At 48.4% G+C, this 24,180-nt stretch overlaps 10 protein-coding genes across 10 annotated transcripts; 5 read left to right on the plus strand and 5 right to left on the minus strand.

Annotated features, from left to right (window-relative positions):
* Positions 1 to 155: 155 nt before the first annotated feature.
* Positions 156 to 3,944, minus strand: N7466_002943 (pentatricopeptide repeat protein; the record flags this gene model as incomplete). Its single annotated transcript, XM_057162340.1, has 1 exon — positions 156 to 3,944. One exon carries the CDS (start codon positions 3,942 to 3,944, stop codon positions 156 to 158), a length of 3,789 nt encoding a protein of 1,262 aa, XP_057025625.1.
* A 1,666-nt stretch (positions 3,945 to 5,610) lies between these two features.
* N7466_002944 (uncharacterized protein) lies at positions 5,611 to 6,395 on the plus strand (the record flags this gene model as incomplete). The annotated part of the gene is made up of 4 exons (XM_057162341.1): positions 5,611 to 5,691; positions 5,801 to 6,189; positions 6,258 to 6,310; positions 6,364 to 6,395. 4 exons carry the CDS (start codon positions 5,611 to 5,613, stop codon positions 6,393 to 6,395), a joined length of 555 nt encoding a protein of 184 aa, XP_057025626.1.
* Positions 6,396 to 8,691: 2,296 nt separating this feature from the next.
* On the plus strand, positions 8,692 to 9,879 carry N7466_002945 (class I SAM-dependent methyltransferase; the record flags this gene model as incomplete). The annotated part of the gene is made up of 1 exon (XM_057162342.1): positions 8,692 to 9,879. One exon carries the CDS (start codon positions 8,692 to 8,694, stop codon positions 9,877 to 9,879), a length of 1,188 nt encoding a protein of 395 aa, XP_057025627.1.
* A 1,471-nt stretch (positions 9,880 to 11,350) lies between these two features.
* On the plus strand, positions 11,351 to 12,936 carry erg8 (phosphomevalonate kinase; the record flags this gene model as incomplete). The annotated part of the gene is made up of 2 exons (XM_057162343.1): positions 11,351 to 11,727; positions 11,832 to 12,936. 2 exons carry the CDS (start codon positions 11,351 to 11,353, stop codon positions 12,934 to 12,936), a joined length of 1,482 nt encoding a protein of 493 aa, XP_057025628.1.
* A 1,175-nt stretch (positions 12,937 to 14,111) lies between these two features.
* On the plus strand, positions 14,112 to 15,081 carry N7466_002947 (uncharacterized protein; the record flags this gene model as incomplete). The annotated part of the gene is made up of 3 exons (XM_057162344.1): positions 14,112 to 14,643; positions 14,768 to 14,851; positions 14,900 to 15,081. The coding sequence occupies 3 exons, from the start codon at positions 14,112 to 14,114 to the stop codon at positions 15,079 to 15,081; spliced, it is 798 nt and encodes a 265-aa protein (XP_057025629.1).
* A 1,110-nt stretch (positions 15,082 to 16,191) lies between these two features.
* On the minus strand, positions 16,192 to 17,139 carry N7466_002948 (C2H2-type zinc finger protein; the record flags this gene model as incomplete). Its single annotated transcript, XM_057162345.1, has 1 exon — positions 16,192 to 17,139. The coding sequence occupies one exon, from the start codon at positions 17,137 to 17,139 to the stop codon at positions 16,192 to 16,194; it is 948 nt and encodes a 315-aa protein (XP_057025630.1).
* A 1,284-nt stretch (positions 17,140 to 18,423) lies between these two features.
* N7466_002949 (C2H2-type zinc finger protein) lies at positions 18,424 to 19,329 on the minus strand (the record flags this gene model as incomplete). The annotated part of the gene is made up of 1 exon (XM_057162346.1): positions 18,424 to 19,329. The coding sequence occupies one exon, from the start codon at positions 19,327 to 19,329 to the stop codon at positions 18,424 to 18,426; it is 906 nt and encodes a 301-aa protein (XP_057025631.1).
* Positions 19,330 to 19,949: 620 nt separating this feature from the next.
* On the minus strand, positions 19,950 to 20,718 carry N7466_002950 (proteasome maturation protein; the record flags this gene model as incomplete). The annotated part of the gene is made up of 3 exons (XM_057162347.1): positions 19,950 to 20,020; positions 20,100 to 20,535; positions 20,716 to 20,718. 3 exons carry the CDS (start codon positions 20,716 to 20,718, stop codon positions 19,950 to 19,952), a joined length of 510 nt encoding a protein of 169 aa, XP_057025632.1.
* A 287-nt stretch (positions 20,719 to 21,005) lies between these two features.
* Positions 21,006 to 21,697, plus strand: N7466_002951 (mitochondrial 37S ribosomal protein uS12m; the record flags this gene model as incomplete). The annotated part of the gene is made up of 2 exons (XM_057162348.1): positions 21,006 to 21,444; positions 21,531 to 21,697. The coding sequence occupies 2 exons, from the start codon at positions 21,006 to 21,008 to the stop codon at positions 21,695 to 21,697; spliced, it is 606 nt and encodes a 201-aa protein (XP_057025633.1).
* A 1,038-nt stretch (positions 21,698 to 22,735) lies between these two features.
* Positions 22,736 to 24,061, minus strand: N7466_002952 (glycosyltransferase family 15 protein; the record flags this gene model as incomplete). The annotated part of the gene is made up of 3 exons (XM_057162349.1): positions 22,736 to 23,089; positions 23,165 to 23,917; positions 24,014 to 24,061. 3 exons carry the CDS (start codon positions 24,059 to 24,061, stop codon positions 22,736 to 22,738), a joined length of 1,155 nt encoding a protein of 384 aa, XP_057025634.1.
* Between the last annotated feature and the right edge of the window lie 119 nt (positions 24,062 to 24,180).

Consider the following 24,180-nt stretch of genomic DNA (forward strand, 5'->3'; position numbering starts at 1 on the left):
CAAACCGGAAAAGCCCAATGCCGAAGGGATCCAGCCCTGGCGACGTGATGTAAGGTGCAGTCAAAACCCACAGCATTAGATCTAACCTGGTTGAACGGTAGCCAGGGAAAACAAAAGAAAAAGAAAAAGCAGAAGAAAAAAAGACACAAGAAGAATTAGACGGAGGAAGATCCTCCGCCCACAAGATCCAGGATCTTGTTGGCCACGGCAGCGGGGTATCCGCGCGACATCATCTCCTGGACGATGTTGGCGGCGCTGCTGCGGTCATCGGCACCAAGGAAAGCACGAGTCATGGCCTCGTAGGTACTGGGCTCGCGCTTCTGGATGCCAATGCTGTCGTAGATGGTCTTGGCCTTCAGGACATTGCCCTCGGTGGCCCATCCCTGGATCAGAATGTTGGCAATGTAAGCGGTCATCTCAACGTTGCGCTGCATCATGCTCTGCACAATCTCCTCGGTGTCGACAACGCGGTTGTTAGCCACCATTGCCTCGAAAAGAGCCTGGTACAAGCAAGGTTGCAGACGCACGCGGCGATCAGCGATAACGGAGTCGAAGACCTTGCGGGCAGCGGGTAGGTTGTGCTGGACACAGCCCTGGGCGTGAATTAAGGAGGCATAGTGAACAGCATCGGGTTGCTGACCAGCAGCCTGCATAGACTGGAGAACTTTCTCAGCAGCGTCCATATCAACGGGTTCGAGGGAAGCGTGCGCATCAACGAGCAACTTGTAGGTGTGCATGGTAGGCTTGATGTTGCGGGCCTGCATGCGCTCGTAGTATGCCAGAACCTTGCTGCGGTCCCGCTTGGTGTTCAGGAAGTACTGGATCATGGAGTTGTACGGAGCCGGGCGGGCCTTGTAGTTAGGCATGGACTCCATCTCCTCGAACATCTCCTCGGCGAAGCGCTCATCGCTCACACGGCAAAGCGCGTTGACGATGGTTCCGTAAGTGACACTGGTGGGACGAACGTTGTTGGCACGCATCTCGGCAAAGTAAGCAAGGCAGTCGTCAATGCGACGAGCCTTACCGAGCTTGCCGATGAGGGCGTTGTACAAGAACGAGGTGGGTTCAACGCCTTCGGCCACAGCACGGTGGAAGATCTTCAAAGCCTCAGTGGCCTCGTCGAAAGTCTTGGTGGACTCCTTCAGGGTGGTAATGTACAGACCAAAGGTGTTAGCGGAAGGCGCAGAGCCAAGATCAATAAGTTCTTGGTGGAACTGGCCAGCCAGCTTACGGTCTCCAAGAGTAAGGCAAGCAGCAACCATAGCATCAAGAATTGAAACCCAACCGTACTTGACGGTGTTGTGAGCTAGGTTCAGTGGAACATCAGTGCGGGCCATGCCGTGGATCTCGTGAACCAACTCAGTGCGACCGGTCTTGGCAGCAGCAGTGATCAGCTTAGCATATGTAATGTAGCGAGGATGACGACCAATGCGGCGCATGTTGTTAAGCCGGATCATGGCCTCGTTGAGATGAGTCTCGGCCCGTCCAGCGGTCTTCTCGAGTTCATCAGCAATAATGGCAGAGCCGCGGAAATCAGTGGCATGGGCGTAAGGGTCGAAAGCATCAAGGCTTGAAGGCGGGGTCGTGGTAGAGGTCTCGGCGGCAGAGACAGGGCTATGACGGGCAGAGAGCAACGAGGTCTGGGAAGTGGCCTCCATGTGATCTTGCCATCTCTTGACGACATCGGGGCGGTTAACAAAGGCTTGGGCGATGACCCGGTCAACCAGGCTAGTAGTGTAGTTGTCCAAAGGCAAAGAAGTTGACAAAGCAACGTCCAGCATGTGTGCAAAGCGGCCAGGGTGGGCGATATCAAACATCATTGAAGTGTTGCTGGCAAGCATACCAGCTTGAACTTGAAGGGCAAGTGTGAGGTCGACCGGTGTCAGCTGTGAGATACCGACGGGGGTAAGATTGGCAACGGCATGCTCAGCCAGGGGAGAGACCAGGCTGCCATTATCAATCATAGACCACAAGAGTGACATGACTGACTGTGGGGACAGCACGGCAGGGGTTTGGAAAACGACACGTCCAAAGAGGTGGAGAGACTCGGTAATCTGCTCTCGAACCGATGCGGCAACAGAGACTTCTTTGGCATCGGCAGTGTTAATGGCAGTGCGGATGCGAGAAAACATGTTGCGAGCTTCCTGCAGACCCGCCTCGACCTGGCCACTCTTCAACAACGCCACGGCGTACATAGCGGTCGGCTGAACCATATCCGGGGTTGCCTGACCCACGGTGTTCAGCATGATCCACAAGGAACGGGCCGCGGAAACATTGCCGCGACGAATGTGAAGGGCGAGCAGCGAAATAGCGGGGACCTGACGTGTTGCCGGCGCTGTGGACAGACGATCATACGCCTCGGAGGCGGTGGTCAGATCACCGGCGTCAGCTGCGGCCACGCAAATCTGAGAAATGGCCTGATCGCGAGCCTCATCGTGGAGCTCAGCCTTGGCCTTATCTAAAGCCTTGCTGTGTTCCCCAATTTTCACCAGGTGTTGCACAAGTCCGTCCTGAACAATCACGCTTTCCATGGCAGACATACGGCTCTCACGGCTATCAGTGACCTTATCGAATGAGGAACGAATTCGCTCGAGGAAGCTCATCGCGCCCTCTTCCTTGCCACAAGACAGATAGGCACGAATAAGGGCGGCGTACACTTGCCCATCCAGCCGCTGAACAATACTGAAGACTCCGCTGTCGTCAGAGACAGCCAGGTCTCGGTACTCTTCATAGCACTCAACCGCACTCTTAAGATCACCGGTGCTGGCGAATGCATCAATCATGTGAGGGTAAATGGTGGCATGGGGTTGGATCTGCTGCGCCTCCATGTGGGCGTAGATTAGAACCATATCTTCGACCAAGCCCTCGCGGGCACAGGCAATGATGAAATGGCGGTACAGATCGAGAGGGAACGCAAGAAGGGGATGGCGATTAATGGCGGCGTTGAACAATTTCACGGCAATCGACAAAGAATGATCTTCGATCAACATATCGCGCTCCAGCTCGCGGGACTGAAGCATGAACTTGCCGGGTTCCTCCATGCCGCCATAGCGGACTCGCTCCTGCTCCAAACCCTCCTTGGCCTTGATCACATCGTTTGCGTTGGTGACCAAAAGCTGAACGAGAGTCTCATAGGTATCTTCGTCGGGAATTACCCTGCGACGGAGCATATCGGAGTAAACATCGAGAGCCTTGGGGATCGCCTGCGAAGCTTCGGGGTGAAGTCTAATAGCCGCAACCAAAAGGGCATTGTATGCTTCCACAGTGGGCGTCAGACCCTCTCGAAGCACAGCCTCAAAGGCCGCAGGGATCTCCGCAAAGTCCCCAGCTTTCGCCAGCAGCACAATTTGTGCCGATGCAGCCTTGGATTCCTCAGAGATGGCTTCCGAAAGAACAACATCCTCGACTGCGGATACCTTCTCGGCGGTATCCGCGCCCTCGGATTGTTCGTGTTCTTCCTGGATCTGTTGGATCTCCCGAGCGACGGCCTCCTCGACCTGAGCGCTCACATTCTCATTGACGGCAGCTTTGGTGAGATGTGGGGGGACGGATTCGGATCGGTCTTCGTGTACTTGTTCGAGTTCCTCGGCCGAGGGCTTCCAATCGATACGGCGCTTGAACTGGAATTGGCACCAGTCGCTATCGTCGCCGGTCTGCTGGGCATGCTGCCATGCGGCATAGTAGGCAGCTAGACCGGAATCTCCCGATCCAGAAGCTCCCTGGTTGGCCTTGGCGCCAGCTGCGCCGGAGGAGCTCGACGCGTTGGAGAAAGCATTCTGTAGTTGGGTTCGAGAGAATTTGGCGGGTTGGGAGGCGATGGAATTGAAGGCTGTGGAGGAGGATGCGTAGGTTTGCGACGCTGCGACTACCGATTGAGCATAGCCATGGGTGAAGGCCTTGGTGAAACTCTGGCGCGCGAGGTGGGTGAAGGGTTTAAAAACCATTTATTCTAGCGGGAGGACCTCTTCAGTGCGAAGAGGCAATGCTGTAAAGTTGGAATAGTCAGTTTTTTTTTTAGATTCGTTAAAGAATATTAGAGAGAATTGGATCTGCGAACCTTGCACTCAGAATGATAATTGAAATGCAGGCTCATTGGACGACTCCGTATCGCCAATGAACGCGCTGAGGCAAAAGAAAGTAGATAGTTAATGTAGTTGATTAGAATAGGAAGATCAGTTAAGATCCTCTGGGGAATGGGATGAAATAAAGGCAAATCAAATAAAATCAAAAGGGAGAAATAGGGAGCCTAAAGAGAGAAATAGAAAAAAAAAAAATCGAAATCGAACCTCACACGCCAAACTTCTGGAAGGAGATGGTTTCACAGGGTGGACCATTCAGCTTAGGGCCGATCCTCGCCGGAGAATCCTGTGGATGTACTCAGTACCTTCGAGGCAGTATACACGGCTACTCCGTACCTTGTACTCCGGACATTTTATTTTTATTTTTATTTATTTTGTTATTTATTTCTTTATTTCTTTAGTTTAACTTGTATACATTCTAATCATAAACAGACACATCAACATTGAAGAATTCAATCCATCATACTAGCAAATGTGATGTAGAAAATATGCTAAGTATCGAGTACACATCATCATTCCCCTCAGAACTTGAAAATGTATACTAGTACTCTCACTGCTTTATCCTGTTCCTGGTGTCAGGGGTCATGTGGTTTGTCAGAAATCCAGAAATCCAGAAAATCCAATGTAAAGTGGAGTCAAGACACGAACGAGCTGCCAATCACATCCATTACAATATGAGTCATTACTAGATCGGTCCCGATTCTTTTTCTTCGGACCAAACCAATGTCCCTTCCCCGACTCGGTCTCACGGAACCGGCGTTAACGGTGTTTGAGCGCACCGCGGAGTTGAACTTTTGTCTCCGGGACGAAACATGTCCGTTCATCGCATAAACTCTGTATGTTCAAGGGGCTGAGTCCCTCTAATATCCGTAGGCAACCGATGCGGCCTTTCCTATGATCTGTCCTTTCTGCAAGGCAAAATCTAGCCAAGGACCAATTCTTTTCATTCAACATGGCAAATCAAGAACAGTAAAGAAGAAAAAAAACTGTTCATAGTTCGAACGTTGCCAAGAGATCGCTCGCGATCCATGTTTAGTTTCAGAGTTCGGCTTATAGTAGAGTGCACTAAAGTTTGGCAGGTGACGATCGACACCTTATGAAAGGGGCCTAAATGCCTCACGTGCGATTTTTACGGAGATATCGAGATCTTTCAAACTCCACTCTAAAACATACCCAAAAGTTGACGTATGATCCACAAGGTCATTGCTCTTACGGGGCCCGATTATAGCCGCTCTTGATAAGAGATATGCCATTCTGGAGTTAACTACACAAAGTGAAAACTATCTGACGTCAGGTCTACTCCCCATATGAAATAGGTCCAAAGAGTCAAAGACCACCATATTCAAAATTGTCAACATTGAGGTCATGTAAATGCTTGGACGCTTGATGAACAAAGGTTGAAGTCTCGGGATCGGGTTTTTCTCCTTTTCTCCTTTTCTCCGTCTCACGTTGGTAATGGCAAAACCCAAATCAAACTTTTACAACCCGTGACAACTTAGTCACCAACAACGCATCCAGAAATTCCATATCAATGTCCTATCTACCTCCAGGATGGACTCTGGAACGGCTTCAAACTGCGACTGTGGATGATCTACGCCAAATACCGGAAGATGTAGGTACTATGTAAATAGGCAGAATAGATAGCAGTCCGAGTTCTTCCATTTTTGAAAATATCATTTCAATATATGTGTGTGGCACCGCTAACAACCCCCTGAATCTAGCAAATCCGTGAAATCGACCCTGATTCAATTCCCATCGACAACGTTGAAGTCCGCATTGTGATCGGCCGTGCTGTTCACAATGAACACCGACGAAAAGTGCGGGAAGCCAAAGGCCTGCCACCTGCTCCCGGGAGACCGCTCTTCGAAAAGAATGACGATCCAGTTGTGGAGGTAGTAGAAAGGGGAGGATTCGATGACTTTGGATTCATCACCTTTCGAACCGATTATTCCGATGAAACCCGGTGGGAGCAGTGGCAAAAAGAGAGTATACGCATTATAGATGCCTCGATCACGGAGGCTAGTGGGGGTGAGAAAATCGAAGATAAATGCTTGATGCCAAGCTATGAGGGTGAGGATGTAGATGGGGCCACTCATCAACAAATTGTGGAGTAAGATCTTCTTGTTCCTGTCCTTGTTCAATGTTGCGGGTCGTCTGTAGTACTAACTCTCATTATAGGGCATATTTCTGGTACCGGGAGGCTGAGGGGGTGCCCCCCGGACTTGATAACGGTATGTGTTTAGTGGTCGATTCGGCTGTGATTGACTCCATAACAACCGATAAGCCTTGGATTTGGGCCTTGGACTTGTCATTTGATCATGAGAGTGAGGTCGCCGATGGAGAATATCCAGGTTACTTTCGAGTGGCCGTGGATTCAGTCATACCGGAACTTTACCCATTCATCACGGCTATGACGCCAATGGAGCTTTGGCCTCAAGATAACAGAATATGGGAGTCGGCCTTTGACTATTCCCCAGTATTTGAATCTTCTTCTTTCGGTTTGTTCGACCAGGGTCAAATTCTTGAAGCATCTACATAGTATATAGGTATTCGGAACATTCATTTCATAAGAAAAGCATTCAAATGGAGAATGAGTCCAGTGTATGTACTACCTAGTAGTCAGGTATACTGGTAGTCTAGTGCGGAGTTTTTACTTAAAAGAGGAACATTAAGAGAGGAGGTAAATTACTCCAAAAGTCCTGCAGGGTTATAGATTTGAATGAATTTGCGATTCGCTGGAAATGATAGTCAAGAAAAGTTTACTTCGTAATCACCTCGTTTATTCTTGTGAGATCAGTTATCTTAGGATCAGATCCATTTGTATACTTCCCATGTATCATCACAATAATAATTTCAGTATTTGCTGATCTCCAAAAGAACCAAAGAAAACCCCCTCTTTCAACCCTACGCAGTACTGCTTACTGCGTACTTCTTACCTCAACATTTAAGCGCTTCAATGTTGGTCAGTCCACCCGTGCCAAGACAGTTGCATCATCGCCCGCACAACGTGGATCACATTGTAGATCCCCAACAACTCATACAACCAGAAATTACCGGTTTTCACACTGACTGCGGTCAGAAATTAATTAAAGAGCCACAGCCCAACCAGAAAGAAAATAAAAAGAAAGAAAAATAGGGCGGAAATCCTTCACTGATCAGCTACGGCGAACCCGGCCTATCTCACGGCTAAATGGTTGTCAGCGGAGACTAAGCAAATGCCAAGCAAATGGAGAAGAAGAAGTAACGAGGGATTAATAATGGGTTCGGATCCCTGTAGGAGAATATTACCCGGTTAGGACAGAGCCATGGCGGAATTACGGTTGTAAAAGAAAAAAAAGCAAAGAAAAACTGTTGATTTTCATATTTCAAGGGTCCGAGTTTCCCGATAAGTGGAGACAAGTCGAGCTCAAGGTGGGTCCATCACCCATTCTTCACTTCTAACAGTCTTCTATCATGACATTCTCTTCAACTAGATCCACTCTTACCCAAAGCTTTATGCTCCGGGTTGACGCATTCATTGAGATACATCCGCCCCTTTTGCCCTTTTTACCTTTTTTGCTCTTATTGAATAAAACCACGAGGCCACTCGGCTTTTCCTGAAGGTACTTCCAGAGTGTGCCCTATAGAACATTTGATCTTGCCGACTTGCCGTGCGGGACAGGTTGCTGCTTCTTGATGAGGTATAGAGGAACGCCACAAGGAATAGTACTACTCATGTACCTGGCACCGTTAGGAAATCGGCTTGCAGGGATGTAGAACTGACTCAGAAGCTACTAGGTATAGTAAGGAATTCTGAGAGCTGGCTAGGTGGAGTCGCAAGGGTACTAAGTACTTTATACGCCTGTGCGTTGGACGCCCAATCTATGTACATACATGAGCTTACAATACTTTGGTGTACAAAGTAGACCATATGCATGATGATGTCCTCGTGTACCCGCCTTGTCCCAATGTATTCCTGCGGCATATCCGTACCAAAAACCTCACGAAACGACAGATCAGAAAGGCATTCATCGTCAAAAGAAGTTTTAAATTGTGGGTCTTGATCGTCGTTCCCATGACGATTCTCATTTCGCAGGGACCTTTCCCGCGTCATCCGTGCCTGACTATGGTATATGCTTGTAACTGGTACTCACACTCTTCTCATGAAAAAGGCAGAATAATGTATCCGTAGTTTAGCCGCAAGACAAACCATTCCAATGGTCTTCATGATCTGGTATTCCGGAACCAGACAAAGAACAGAAAAAAAAAACCCAGTGCCGTATATTCCATGAACGGCATCTCCTGTTGAATCGGCTCAAAGACAGCCGGTACATCCGGCACCGCTAGGAGCTCGAGTCTGGTGACAATCCACAATAGTGGCTCTCTATTGACCGCTAATGGGCTTGTCTGGGCAATTGGATTTTTTTTTCCTTTGGTCTGATCGTGTAGGAGCGAAGATCTCGGAGTTAACTGCTTATAAATGGCGCTGGGCCCCATCGCCGCGGGCTAGGAAGTGGATTGGTATGAATCATTTGCGATCAAATCTTTTTTCTCTGTCGCATTCTTCTCTTTTCCCATTTTCTGCTATAATACAGCTTGCGCAAAAGCCTTACCCTCTTCCTATATTTGCATAATGGTGTCGCAAACGCTTTTGGAGACACCCACTCACCCTGGCCGGACTGGGCGCGGCTCTGAAAGCGATAGTTCGCTCGATGAGATCGCAGAGACGAAGCAGAAGCTGTTTGCCACGGCTCTGGGCAAACATGGCAAGCATGGCAAAGATATCGACAACTCGGCCTCTCCAAATCGGTGGAAGAGCTTCTGGACTTCCTTCCGATACCTCTCTAACCTGACTCCCAAGCAGGTGGATGACTTTATGGCGTCATACGTCATTTACAATCTTGATTGGTCGGACGAGAAGCAAATGATAGAGTCGCTGGGTCCCAATTACCAGGAGAAAGTTGGGGATTGCTTAAAGTCGTACTATGGAGTGCTCAATCATCTTTGCGCCCTGGGCGACGTGGAAAAGATGTACATTCCGCCATGGATGAGCAAGAAGGCATCCATCCTGGAGAACCAGATTCTTTACGAACGATCAATTGCCAAGAACATCGGTCTCTCGGCTGGAGACAAGGTGCTTGATCTCGGTTGCGGCCGTGGTCGCGTCGCCGCGCACATGGCTCAGTACTCCGGCGCTCACGTTACCGGCCTCAACATCGACCCGAACCAAGTCGGCCAAGCGCAAATCTTCAGCGAAGAGCGCGGTCTGCACAACAACTTCGTCACACAAGATTTCAACAGCCTCCCCCTGCCCTTTGCGAACGAGACCTTCGACGCCTTCTACGAGATCCAGGCACTCAGTCTATGCAAGGACCTGCCGTTGCTGTTCAGCGAGATCTTCCGGGTCATCAAGCCCGGTGCCAAGATCTCCATCTTGGACTGGATCAGCCTCCCTGCCTACGAACCCAAGGATCCCGAGCACGCCGAACTCATGCGCCGCGTCAAACCATTGATCGGGGCCGTCGGCACCCCCACCCAGCAGAGTTTGGAGGCGGCGCTTGTCCAGTCCGGGTTTGAGATCGTGGTGTCTGAGAACGCCAGTATCGACGGCTTGCAGGCGCCACTGATCGATACCGTGGATATTTATTTCCGCACCTTGCGCCAGCTCATCTTGGGTCTGGTCAAGGTGCATGTTTTGCCCCGTCACTTTAAGCCGCTTATCAACCGGTTGTGTCTGGATGGTCAGGCTTTTGTCAAGATGGATAATATGCGCCTTGCCACGACGAGCTACAGCATCGTTGCGCAGAAGCCTAAAGCTTGATTTTGGGTTTGAATTTTTGGATGAGGGGGAGCACTTGAGATTTGGGGAGGGAAGAAAACAAGGCATGAGCGCTGTCGCTGACAGGTTCTAATCGCCACTGATTGATTACGTTCAATACAACCCCCCGCCACCGTCGTTTTCCCCCTCTCTTCGTTCCTCTCTCGCCGCGCATATCGTTTGTTCAATTCGTCATCTCGGTCATCGACTGCATTACAATTTTGGAAATACCCAGTACAGAAGTTAAAGGATTTAGAAGCTTTGGGAGTTTGGTGCTGTTTTTCGTTTGTTTCTTGTCTTGCGTGTTATTGTTGATTTCTTGGAGTTTCTTTTCGAAAGTACAATATCAATTGATCTTGCATATAGTTTATGGTTAATGGTTTATAGCAATCCTCATGGTCATATTCAATTTTAATAAATGAAGTTCAATATTGCTTTTGTGAATTTTAGCACTTCAAATGTTGATTCGAGGAACTTTCCAAGGTTAATGGATTCAGATCATCTATGCAAACGGTAATGAATACGATCTATTCGTGTCAATCTTGGAATCTTTTTGGGCTAAAAGCTTGGTAATGAGCTTCTAGACTATCCATAAGCTTATATTCGAGCGCCTGTCAAATAATCCATTGTGATTGGTCGTTGGTGGGCATGAGCAAGTAATGAAATCATGACTATTTTAGCTCCATCCTGATTCCTGTCAGCCCTGGAGAATGTGTCAGGAATACCGGAAAATAATACTGGAAAAGAGTCTGTGAAGATAGTTCTTCCCTACCTGCCTCCTGATGTCCCAGTCTTACTGTACCTCCCGTCAGCTGTAGTGTTGTGTTTTGAAAGCAATTGCAAGCCACGGAGTCTTACGGAGTAGTAAGCAATGGTTTCCCAGATAAAGGTGTCTTGAGATTCTAGATTTCTGGTTTTTTTGACTTTCCAGGGCAAATAATTGCCTGTACTAGTTCACAGCCACGTTTTTTTTTCTCAATTGCGGTCTTGAGGCTATTGACACTAGCGCATATCCTTGGGGAGTTAGTACTAGATAAACACAGGTCCATGTCCTACAGATAAACGATAAGTTGAAATGTTTGAATGAGTTTAGTATAGCACATGTGCATCTTAAAAACATGCTAATCCAAGCCTTGATTGAACCTATGCTTAAATCTTTTGCCTTGGATTCTTAGGGCAATGCTGTGCAACACTGCAGGCGCACGCTAGCCCGGATTAGGAGATATCGATACATCCTTGCATATTTGATTATTCCCCACCCAAAAGATGCCCGCCTTCTTCGCCAATCACCCTTTTTCCTTAGGTGTGCTGCAGCGAAAATCTACGAGAAACGGGAGGACTCCACAAACATAATAGCCGAATTCCCTTTTTCTTGTTTATATACGACTCAATCACCATTCCTGGTCCGCGGGGCAAATCACTCTTCACCCGAACAATACCCCCGCCTTTTTCTTCCTCCACCCCTACAATATCCATGGCACCCCAACCACCTTCCGTGACAGCCTTGTCAGCGCCCGGCAAGGTTCTCCTGACCGGCGGATACCTGGTCCTCGATCGCAGCTACACCGGTACTGTTTTCGCTCTTGATGCGCGCATCCACGTTGTTGTTCAACAACTGCGACGGGGTCACCGCCGAGGGGCCTCTGGGTCTGGACCGGATCACAAGGCCGCCGTTACGGGCAACGAGGCAGATTCTGTCCGACTAGAGGGATCAGGTGTTGACGAGACTGAGGCCGAGGCCGAGGACACCATCGTGGTGCGCTCGCCGCAATTCGATAATGCGATCTGGGAATACGGCATCCAGCGATGCGAGAACGGTGGAGGAGTCAAGGTGATTCAGAAAAACGATGGGTGAGTGAGAGATGGATTTCCCCGCACTTGGAAAAAGCGGACCTGCGTGGTCGCTTTCTCCTCGAGTCCTAGAGTAAAATCACTAATGTGAACCGAAATGTTAGACCGCGGAACCCGTTCGTCCAAACCTCCTTGAGCTATGCATTGACCTATATTGGCTACGTTGCCGACTCCAAGGATTTCGGCTCACTCTCCGTGACTATCCTGGCTGATAATGACTACTACTCGGAAACCGCCGCCTCCAAGGGTCCTGCGTCCCAGGGTCGGGGTCGCTTTGTCAATTTCGGTGTCCCCCTTCTCGAAGCCCACAAGACAGGATTGGGATCTTCAGCTGCCCTGGTAACTGCTCTTGTTTCCTCACTAGTGATCCACCGGACTATGCAGGCAGATGACCTCGGCGCCGGCCGCGACAAGCTCCACAATTTGGCCCAAGCCGCCCACTGTGCAGCCCAGGGCAAGGTCGGTTCTGGCTTCGACGTGGCTGCTGCCGTTTACGGATCTTGTTTGTACAAGCGCTTCTCGCCGGCCATTCTCGAGTCGGTGGGTGACGTGGGAACACCTGGATTCGACGAGCGGTTGTTTGCCGTTGTTGAGGATGCTAACCCCGAGCACCCCTGGGACACCGAGTGCGTCGATTTCGGCATGCAGCTTCCCCGCGGGATGCAGATGGTTCTATGTGATGTCGAATGTGGTTCGCAGACGCCTTCTATGGTTAAGAAGGTGTTGGCGTGGAGGAACGAAAACCGCAAGGAGGCCGATATCCTCTGGGCCAGTCTCCAGAACAACAATGAGCGTCTTCGCCAGGAGCTCAAGCGTCTGGCGCAGCACCCCGATGCTAACACGGATGGCGAGTTCTCCGAGATCCAGAACTACATTCAGCGTAGCCGTCACCATATCCGCACGATGACCCGCCGGACGGGCGTGCCCATTGAACCGAAAGTGCAGACCGAGCTGCTGGACAGACTCTCTGAAGTGGACGGAGTTATTGGAGGCGTGGTGCCCGGTGCTGGAGGATATGATGCCATTGTGTTATTGATCCGAGATGATCCCGCCGTGATTACACGATTGAACGAACAATTCGAGAATTACAAGAGCGCGGTGGAAGATGACTTTGGTGGCAAGATTGGAAATGTACGGCTGTTGGGTGTCCGGCATGGGTCTGAAGGGGTGAAGAATGAAGTGCTGGAGCAGTATGCAGGCTGGGTCTAGAATACATAATATCTAGCCTTTCCCCCCCCCCTTCCCCTTATATACTATTAAGAGGCCGACCAAGGAAGCCTGGCCTCATATTAACATACGGCCAGTGTTTCAATATTATATCCCACGATTTTTCTATTTTTTCTATTTTTCTAATGTTTCTGTCATAAATGTTTCGAAACTTGGGAATATACTCGCATACTTCCGCATCCACTAGTATGCTACTTTCTGATTGCCCTATGTACGATCATAGTGCCCCTGCATACGCAGCACGAGATCCTTTGTATTTCAAATTTTCTGAGGACCATGTACGACAGTGTTTTGATTATTCTTGATTTCTTTTTATTTTTATCTAATTTTTTCTGTTTGGTGTTTTGGTTTGGCCTGGGAAATGGCCTAGTCCAACCTTTAGGGGCAAGATGACTGGCTTTTCCATGGTTTACTGCATGCGGTGACATGGACGATTTGCCGCATACAAGACATACTACTAGTACTTACATAGTAGTAGAACTTGAAGAATCTTTCGGATTTCTGCATTTTTTTTCTTAGTAACAAACAAGTTTTGCTCTAGTTAACTATGCCCTTTTTCTTGGGAACAGCTTCTTTCCCCGGATCAGCCTTAACGCTTGGCATATAAGACTTAGCTTGAAACATTATAGAAAGTCTTCAAAATCCATTGATTTTTGTTCATTTTGAAATCATTTATTTTTATTTTTTTATTTTTTATTTTTACATTTTTACATTTTTTGTCTTTGATTTTGTTCGGGATTTGCCTACTTGAAGTACTAATACCTAGAAACGGCCTTGTCCTGCGCCGATCCCTTGACCTTTTTCTTCGTTTCGCCCCCAAAGAGAAAAAGAGAGCTTTCCAACTTTCTCCAAGAAAAAGAAAAAAAAAGCAACTCACTTTGATACTAAAGGTTCTTTTGAATCTCTAGAGTACAGGTGTTTTTTTGGAAACTAGTGAAAAACACAGAGAGAAAAAAAAAAGACTATTGTTCCGCCACGCTTAGTCTGGACTTTGGACTCTCCGACTCCTCACATCTGGAACCCAATCGGCCATTCTCCTCCAACCTTGCAACTCTCTCCTGTATATTCCCCAATTTCTTGCCATCCCCTGTTGGCAGTTGATTCCCTGTTCACAGTAAGGGAAAGTCAATTGTCACCCATCACCGGGGCCTAAAACCATGTCTTCCAACGACCAGGAGTCCGCGCCCAAAGACCACGAGTCGGGGGCTGTCACTTCTCCGCAGATTTCCCAACCGCAACAAACCCAACTCCCCGAAGCGTCTGTCCTAGTCGAAAAGCCCGTCGCTCAACCCGACTCTACTATCCCGTCAGACCATGCCCAGCCAAGCCATGTACCCTCCGTAAGCCACCCCGCAGGTGGCGAAAGCGCTACCCCCGTGGAGGCGACCACCTTGTCAGCGAACGATTCCGCGATCGCGCAGCCCCAGAGTACAGAGCAGGCTTCCACGGAGTCTGAAGAGTTGAAGTCGGGCGCGGATCTCTCGTCGGAACAGGAAGATGCTGAGGGAAAAGAGGTTGATGCTGGGCCTACCTTGCATATTACCCTGCTTTTGACAACGGGGTCGCGACACCCGTTTACCATCGATAGGCATTATTTGCAGAAGCGATCCGTCAGCGTCGAGAATCAGGATCCCTTCACTATGAGCGTGTATACGCTAAAGGAATTGATCTGGCGAGAGTGGCGATCTGGTGAGTCAACCGTTGTTTCCTCAAAGAACCGAACTTCTTATCTCCTTGGATACTTGTTTGTCCGGAGTAATACTTGTGTAAAATTGAAACTAATTGTCTCCCGTTTTTTTTTTTTTTGCTACAGACTGGGAAACTCGCCCTTCGTCTCCGAGCTCTATTCGTCTCATCTCCTTTGGTAAATTGCTGGATGACAAGTCGCCGCTCTCTGGTATGTACAATCGCTTGTTTCTTTCTCCATAAACTATTCGATATTCAGTCATACTTACGCTACTCGCAGAATCAAAATTCAACCACGATGCTCCCAATGTCGTACATATGACTGTCAAGCCGCAAGAGGTTGTCGATGAAGAGGATGCCAAGGGTGCCAAGGCGCAGTACAGCCGAGGAGATCGCGACAGCAACGATCGTAGCCCTGGTTGTCGCTGCGTGATCCTATAGGCCCACGCCACCAACATTCCAATACCCTCTCTATACTCAACCCCAGCCTCTTGCTGTATGGTATTATGGCAATGCAACTCGACCAGCCTGCCTGGATGCAGGATTTAATCACCTTGAATCTGCCGGACATGGCTCTCCTACTGTTGTTGAATGTGCGCCCTGGAAGCGGCGTTTTGGACATTTTGCTTCTTTGCCTCCCCTGTTTGAAACCTATATACCCATCCGATCCTTTTTATGCTTGTTTCTTCCTCCCCCCACCCTCTCACGCACACCAACCGCCCCGTCTCTCCTGCCTCTCTCGCCTCCGTTTTTGATGTGTCCGTTCATGTATCGTCTATCTTGGAACTTGTGTATCTACGAATCTGCCCTCGCCTTGTCGCCTTTGGATTTTGTGGTATTTTGTCATGTAAATTCTGTTTGCATCGTGATTTGGAGCTTCCTCATGGTATACACTTCAATTCTACAATTGACTTTGATTTCTCATCATCATCATCATCTACCAAGAGTTTCAACAGGGAATCTAGATCTGAGTTTAGGTGGGTCCTCGCTCTGTTATCATGCCTTTATCCACAATCTTGGAATAGATCATATGCATGCAGTAAGCATGAAACGAAATACAATATGACCTCGGGATCAATACCTAATCCTCTGGTGGACTATTCAGGTGGCGAGACATCTCCCATTCATAAACCTTTACTGACTAGTATGTACTCCCAGGTGCCCCCCAAGCGTTGAGCACACGGTTGGAGATCTATCACACATAAATCTTGATTCATTGCGCCGTGTGTAAAAATAAAACCTCTCGAACCAGCGTGTAGGGCAAACTATCGAAAAATATACCGAAGCAGATTCACAAGAACAATGTTCCCCCCTTCTCTCTCTTCTTTTCTGGGATTGGGATAGATCTTATCCTCACGCCTAGAATAGACAATCAGCTCCCCAAGATTCTTGAACCGGCGAACCGGCCTATCGCCCTGCCCCTCCCGAGCCCAGTCAATCAAATCAACAATGTTGACATACACTCCTTGGACAACCTATCCAGAGACATTCATGTTAGCCAGGTTCAAATGTTCCATTTCTCGCCTGTGTATTGAAGGAGCAAGTAATTGATCAATCGACATCACAATTACTGAGCACCATGCATGCACATACCTTTTTAGCAGCTTTGCAATCCTTAGGCAGTGGATTGATACCAACAGCTCGACAAAGAGAGTGCCACGAGTCGAGGTTTTTCTCCGATCCAAACCAAAGTCGAAGTTCCTCTGTCAACGCCTTATTGTATGCTCTGCGTGCTTGGTGATACTTGGAGTCGTCCCGGTCCCAACCATGGAAGTCTATGAGCTTTTGGAAGGAGGTAGCGGGCGAAAGCGTGCGATCGTATCTGAACGAGGGAAATCCGTTGAAAAAAAGATCTAGTGGTGTGGCAGGTGTTTCAACGTGAGATTTCGAATCTTGCATGTGCTCATCTAGGGCGCTTTGACTCTTGAAGGAACGACTGCAAAGCTCGCAGTTGAAAGTAGTAGTAGAATGTGCCGGGGAGTACTGTAGATGCTGGTCGAGGGCGTTCTGGTCTTTGAAGGAGCGAGCACAAGGTTCGCACTTGAAAGAAGCAGAATGCGCCGGGGCATCCTGTAGATGCTGGTCGAGAGCGCTCTGCTTCTTGAAGGAGCGAGCGCAAGGTTCGCACTTGAAAGAATGCGCTGGGGCATTCTGTAGATGCTGGTCGAGGGCGCTCTGATCTTTGAATGTGCGAGCACAAGGATCGCAATTGAGTGTCGAAGCGCTGGCCTCTGTGTCCTGCAGTCGTTGTTCCAATGTCTCTCTGAAAATGTAGGTGCGGCTGTAAAGCAAGTGTGTTGGTGATGTGGCATTGAGAGGCGAGTTTTTGAGATGCTCAATAAGCATCATTTGATTATCGAAAGCCTCGGTGCAAATCTCACAGATGAATGTCGGTGTGTCAACAGTAGGAGGTGTATTGTGGACTGGGGAATATGCGATGTGTTGTTGCAGGGATTCCTCAGAGACAAATGGTCGACTGCATGGGGGGCAGAATGCCATGATGGCTAGAGGAGCAGTGGGATAAATGGAAACTGTGAAGCCGGATCAGGGTAGAAAAGGAAATAAGAAATGGAGGGGATATGCATGCTTTTCTAGATATCTGTGTGGACCTGCTAGTACTGATACCAGGGTATACTATACCAGATAGCATCGCCAAGGCATTTTTATTAGCAGGCTGAATCGAAATGGCGAGGAAGAGAAGTGAAAGGATATGACCCAAAGGACAATAGGCGCAGATTGATGATGTGGGGTTAGGTTGATTTGTACAACCCAGTCAGCCTTGCTCAGCCTATGTCCTGGATGTGTGGCTTTGATGAGTTGTTCGAACATAGTGGCAAGCGTACTAGTACTTTGCTGCATGTACATATGTAAGTAGCAAACAAAAAGCACCATATTGATGAGAACGGTGCCTATGTTTGTAGGAGGTGTTTCATCCTATAAGGAAGTTAGTGCATGAGCAAAAAAAGCAGGTTGTACCCCTCGATCTTACAAAAGTGCGGCGGGGCTACTTGGAACCTCACAGTCGAGTGGCAGGGGGTTCTCTCTTGCTGATACTGACTCTGGAGCATACCCGACCGTAAGTATTGTCCCAATCCACTTTTTAGTAGTCACCCCAACAACCACTCCATATTCTTTTAAAAGTGGTTTTATTCTAATTCACATAGCTGAAAAAGTATTTTAGAAGGATAATTTAGCTATATATACTATATTAGTAACGAGAGATTGGGTTTGAAGTCTATAGAATACACGTCAAAGATTGGCCTACACACTCACCAGATCGTGACCTAATTGAGCCGGTGTAGCTATATGTAGTTAAAGCTTAAGCATTTCCAGCTATATACAGAGGCTATTAAGATAGGTCGATTGGGGGCAGATTGGGCCTATTTTAAGGCCTGTATAACGGAAGCTTGGTGGGCTACTCCTGAAGAGCAAATTGATGGTCTAATTACCAGCATGCCGAGGCGATTAGCGGCAGTATTGCGCGCCCGGGGCTATTGTACACGTTATTAGATATCAATTCAAGTGGATCTTATTCTGTGTGATCTGAAGTTTATATGTATATAAATTATATTATGTATATATTTTATATAAATTGGTGGTGCAATATAGCATATAATAGATATATATATTTGATGGTGTGGGGCTAAATTTAAAATTGGGACAATACATATGAGTAGGTACTGTATTGCGAACTGATTCACCCTTGTCAGAAAGAAGCTTTGATCGCAAGCGGAGAAGTCTGGTAGTATTCATTCCCACAAATAACACTCATTCCCGACTAGTTCACTGATTTGACCTATGAGCCGCATAATTGCGCAGATGGGAACTCAATGCTTCCTGGTTGACGAAACTTCGATTGCAGGGAAAGCAATTAAATGTCAGCGGCCTGTGGGCCGAAGAATAGAACAAGTGGCCATCCAGAGCAGGCTGGCTTGCAAACTCTCGGTCGCACTCATCACAATAAAACATCGGCCTGTGGGCTGAAGAGTATAGCAAATGGCTATCCAGGGCAGGTTGGCTTACAAACTCTCTGTCGCACTCATCACAGTAGAATATTGGCCTATGGGCCGAAGAGTAGAGCAGATGGCTGTCCAGGGCAGATTGGCTCGCAAACTCTCTGTCGCACTCATCACAGTAGAATATTGACCTATGGGCCGAAGAGTAGAGCAGATGGCTGTCCAGGGCAGATTGGCTCGCAAACTGTCTATCACAGTCATAGCAGATATAAGTAAGGGCATCATCGCTGATAAATGAGCGGCTGCCGACACCACTTGAACGTCTTGCAACACTCGGAGATGCATGACTGACGGGTGAGAGATTGGGGACTGGATTTCTTGCAACACTCGGAGATGCATGACTGACGGGTGAGAGATCGGGGACTGGGTTTCTTGCAACACTCGGAGATGCATGACTGACGGGTGAGAGATTGGGGACTGGATTTCTTGCAACACTCGGAGATGCATGACTGACGGGTGAGAGATCGGGGACTGAGTTTCTTGTAATGGCCAAAGGCTTCATATCGGTGGGAGGTGTAGGAGCTCGTTTAGGATCAATAGTATCCAAAGGATTGGTATTAGTTCGCCCCGGATGGGCAAACACCGTACCACAGAAGCTACATTTGAATAGGTCCGAAATGTGCTGCTGAAGTGCCTTTTCGGATGCAAAAGTTCGACCGCAAGTACACGCCATAATGGGTAGGGAGGAGGGGGACGAAGGGAGAGGGAGAGGGCAGGCAGAGGGAGAGAGCAGGGAGAGAGAGAGGGCAGGGAAGGGAAGGGAAGACATGGGAAGGGAAGACATGGGAAGGGAAGACATGGGAGGGGAAGGCATGGGAGGGGAAGGCATGGGAGGGGAAGACATGGGAAGGGAAAACATAGGAGGAAAGAAGAGGAAATTTAACCTTTATAGTATTGACTAGTACTAGTAAGTTAGCAATTGCTCTATGGAGATAGAGAGAGAACAGTAGCTGTCAGTATCATAAAGGAATCAAGCAACAAGTTGGATAGCGTAAAAGCACTGCTTATAGGTAACACTTCTCTCAGACAATGCATTTACTATGTCGAATCAAAGGTGAAGCCGTAGAGATTGATTATGAGGGGGAAAAGATAGATTGATTGGGGTAGATCATGTTATCGCTAGTACGACACAAAAATGATGCATCTACTTGGGTAATCTATATCTGTTATGGGCGTGAATTGGGCGTGGGAAGAGGGGATAGGTTGTAGGACTAGTTGAACAAGTCGATCAAGAATAAAGTAAGCCAAAGAAAAGGAAGCCATGAGATCCATCAAATTTAATCATAATTAGATTTAGTGGAATTCCATCTTCAGTCGCTTCTCCATCTCATCGTGGAAAGTAGGTGGCTCTCGGAACTCGTCACCTGGTAGCATCCAAAGTTAGCAAAAAGAAAAAAAGAGCACAAATCAAAGGCAGGATGTATGCCTGTAGACTGGACATACCATGGAAGATATCCTCCCAAGCAACTTCCGTATCCCGACCTCCAATTGACAAGATATCCTCGTGGATATTGCCACCCTTCATACCTCCAAGCACAGCAGGTCGGAAGGATCCATCACGGACAATCTTCAGTTCCATTCCCCGGCGGACGGGCTCAGCAATGCCATATGCCCGGCGAAGGGACTCCATCTTCATTGCATCTTGGGTTGCGCGCCAGGCGAGCAGGCGGGCTTCGAGCGGGTGTGTGGAAGAGGGGATCTCACTGGCGGTGGGGTGGTTGGTAGAGGAGGCATGAGCGGTAGCGGGGAGAGTAATCTTGTTACGGAGGGTGTCGGGAAGACCAGGCGCTGAGGGGGCACCCTTTGAGGGACGAGTGTGACGGGTTGTAGTGTTGGTGACGTTGTTGGAGTAACCAGATGGGGGTGCAACACGGAGAGACTGGGGAATCCGGTTAGTTAATTTGACCCGAATATTGTATTGAGGTTTGATGCATTTTGCCGAATCACTCAACCCCAGTACTAGAAAGCAACACGGGGACTGATGATATAGCATGGCCATCACTAGCGTCGCCCGGGAATGGGCCTGGGATGATATCGGAGTCGGAGCTTGGTAACATACCATTATGACGGATGTTCGATTAATCTTTTGCAAGATAAGTCAGAGGCTGTGAACCTGTAAAGCTTGGTTTTTTTGATAGGGTGTTGAAGACAAAGAAGAAGATCAAGAAATCAAGAGGATGACAGCAGTTGCGGAGGACGTCAGGCAGAGAAGCAGCAGCGCGTCCAGCTCCTCCGGTGTGGCACATAAACCAAAGACGCAGCGATCCATGAGGTCACGTGCCACGATCCCAATCGAACATTTCTAGGGACTCCAACAGCCGCATCATCACGAAGTCCAAACACCCCACAATGCCTCAATTAATCTCGCCTCTGGCCCTCCGGGCCCTGCGGACTCTTGTCCAGCGCCCAGCTATTTCATCAACACCCCTCCGCACCCTCGCCACTTCCACCAACGCCTTCCGTGCCCAGCCCGCGCTCACCTCCCGCTTCAACTTCCAGCCCGTTTTCCGCACTCAAACGGCTCTGACCCTGTCAGCCACTGCCCGTCGACAATTCTCCAGCTCCCCGATTATCCAGGCGACATACAACCAAGTCCGTCGTGGCTGTCGACAGGGTCAGCGCGCGCGCCGTGGACGTTCGCCCGCGCTCAAGGACCACCCTTCATTGAAGGGTGTGTGCCTGAAGACCGGTGTCACAAAGCCCAAGAAGCCTAATTCTGGAGAGCGAAAAATTGCTCGTGTGCGCTTGAGTACTGGCAAGGTCATTAGTGCTATTATTCCCGGAGAAGGTATGTATTTGAAGATGCCTGATATTGGAGTTTGCGATTGCGATTATTTCTTTGAATTGGATACTGATTCTGGGGGATTTTTATAGGACACAATATCCAACAGCACAGTGTCGTTCAGGTTCGTGGTGGCAGAGCTCAGGATTGTCCTGGTGTGAAGTACCACTTGGTTCGTGGTGCGATGGATCTGGGTGGTGTTGGAAGCCGGAACTCCAGCCGCTCCAAGTATGGAACGAAGAAGCCCAAGAGCAACTAGATTGGTTGATACACCATCTGGGATCTGGCTTGATATAAGATGCTAGAGCAGCAGGTCAGGAATCATGTTGCTCTATCTTCTTTTCTGCGGTGCTTTCTATAAGCAAGGCCATTGAATGCCTTCGTTTTTGCAGCACTGTGGTTTTCCCTTTCTTTTTGCCTTGTATTATTTGCCAAGCATAGGCGATATGTTATTTATTGGATCGCATGTATCATTACCTAGAATAGGAAGCAGTTATTTCAAGTTTGTTTATCATCAAATTCTGGGAATTGCCTAAGAAGTCCTGATTACATTGGGTTTCTTACGTATGATATTGAGATTAAGTATAGGATATCAGCATCAATTGATTGTATAAAGTTGCTACATAATGTACTAAATCCATACTACTAGATATTATCATAATTCTCCTCAAGTGCTGGAAGACTCTCCACACTTTGACTGACCTTGCACACATGTGTGTATTTCTCACCATACTCTGTACTATGTATTTAGGTAAAGCTTGGTTTATGACCTAGTACAACTGGAGCTTATTCCTTTCGTATTTTTTTGGTATTTTCATCCCCCAGGAACGTATAAAAATGTTTTAGATACAATCATTCTCAGACTCAATGTACTGATATAGTAAAAACGTTGCTCATCCTGGGAAATAGTTCTCCGACCATGCATCCAATACTTCAGGGAACAGATAAAGGCGCCATCGAGAATCCAAATATAAAATATGGCAAAAAATGGAAGTTAAATCGAGATATGGATACCCGTCTGTAATGGCAGCGCAAAGGAAAATAAAAGTAGAGAGCCTCAAGAGAGAAGTGAAGAACAGAATGTTGGGTCTTCCAGGTCAAGCCTAGAATAGGGCCGCGATTTACCACTCACGGAGTGGTAATGGGTTTATGTGGGTCAACGGCGGACAATACCAACGACAGATTTGGCGATGAATTTGATTCGAACCAACAACCAATATCGCACGTCGCGATAAAGTGTGACAACAAGTACGCCAACACCCAACAAAAAGAGTGCCCAATGGCCAAGAGCCGAAAGTCATTGCTGCTTATCCCAGCCATCTGGCTTCTGCAAATTGTTCACGTCGAACCACCGTTTTGTGCATGAGTAACCCGCCCAATCAAAGTTCTCGCTCGGCTTGCAGTGGCAGCGAAGATCCAGCCTCGTTTTCTCGCTGCTGGGGCAATGGGTGAATGGAACATGGTAGTAGGCAATTTCATTCCAGAAATGGATTTCATCCGCCTTGAGCATGAGCGAGGCAGCAATCGAGTGGACCGGTGCATCGCCCCATCTTTCGTAGAAGAAGCCACCATCGTGATCCAGGCTGGTGAAATAGTCAATATATTGGTCGGACCGCAACCATTCCAGGCTGCCAATCTCAAAGTTGGACCACTAAATTCAAGTTAGAAACCATGTTGCAAGATCAAATAAGAGCAGATTAGAAGGTAAAAGGGTTGAAAGACGTACGAAGTGGCACTTGTTATAGCTCTCACCGCCGTCCTCGCTGATGAACTCCATGGCGTTACCCTCCGCGATATGCTCCGGGTGGTTCTTCATGAAGCCCTTCACACTATCCCACAGGGTGGGAATGGTTTCGTAGTACTCCAGCAGACTAATAACAAAGCTGTATTTCTTGTTGTTTTCCTTCATGAATCGGAATGGGTCTCCGGGGACATCGCAGAAGAGCTCAATGCTGGGCTCTACACGCCAGTAGTACTCGTAGTTCATCATCAACTCGTGACGGAAGAAGAATCCAGACTCGTAGCGGCACATGTGGCGATAGCTCTCCGAGTCACCGTAGATGATCTTCTTGCGACCCATCTCCAGGCGAGCTGCGCGCGCCTTGTCCTCGTCAATCCATTCAGGGTATGACCAGTGCTCCTTAGGAATGACACCATAGTGGGTTGTACCAGATACCAGTGCGGTCGTAAGCTTCTTAAATTCGTCGTCAAACTCGTTATCGTTCAAGAATACCCAGTCATAGTGGAAGTTGCGGTTGAATCGGTCCTCGACGGTGCGGATGGACTTGGCGATTTCCCAAATGTCGGCGTTACGGGCGAGAGTAACAAAGGTGGCGTTCACCCTTTCCGAGGTTTCAGAGACGGGGGTCTGGGGCTTTTCCTCCTTGAACTCTTCGTAGGAAGGAGAGGGTGGGGCAAATGAGGAGCTAGTTGGAATTTCGAGAGAGGATCGGGAGACGAGATAGAAGAATGTCACTCCCTAGGGTTGATTATTAGTTTGGTGTTAAATTCGATTTCTCAATGTTGCTTTACAGGCTGCAATGAGCATGCCAGAAGAGTGATAGAGAGGACATACGACCAAGGCGAACACCAGGTATCGCATATAACGCGCCGAGACAGACATGGTGGCGAAGGGTTAGGTGCCTTTGAAGGCAGGCAGAAACGAGTGAGTGTGACAGAGTTGATCAGGCCAGCAGAATCGGGGAAGGCCCACGTCAAAGAGATCCCATGTGCAGGGAAAGT

This window comes from Penicillium verhagenii (genome assembly GCF_028828195.1).
Source record: "Penicillium verhagenii strain IBT 33310 chromosome Unknown utg000003l_segment0_segment0, whole genome shotgun sequence".
Classification (NCBI taxonomy): domain Eukaryota; kingdom Fungi; phylum Ascomycota; class Eurotiomycetes; order Eurotiales; family Aspergillaceae; genus Penicillium; species Penicillium verhagenii.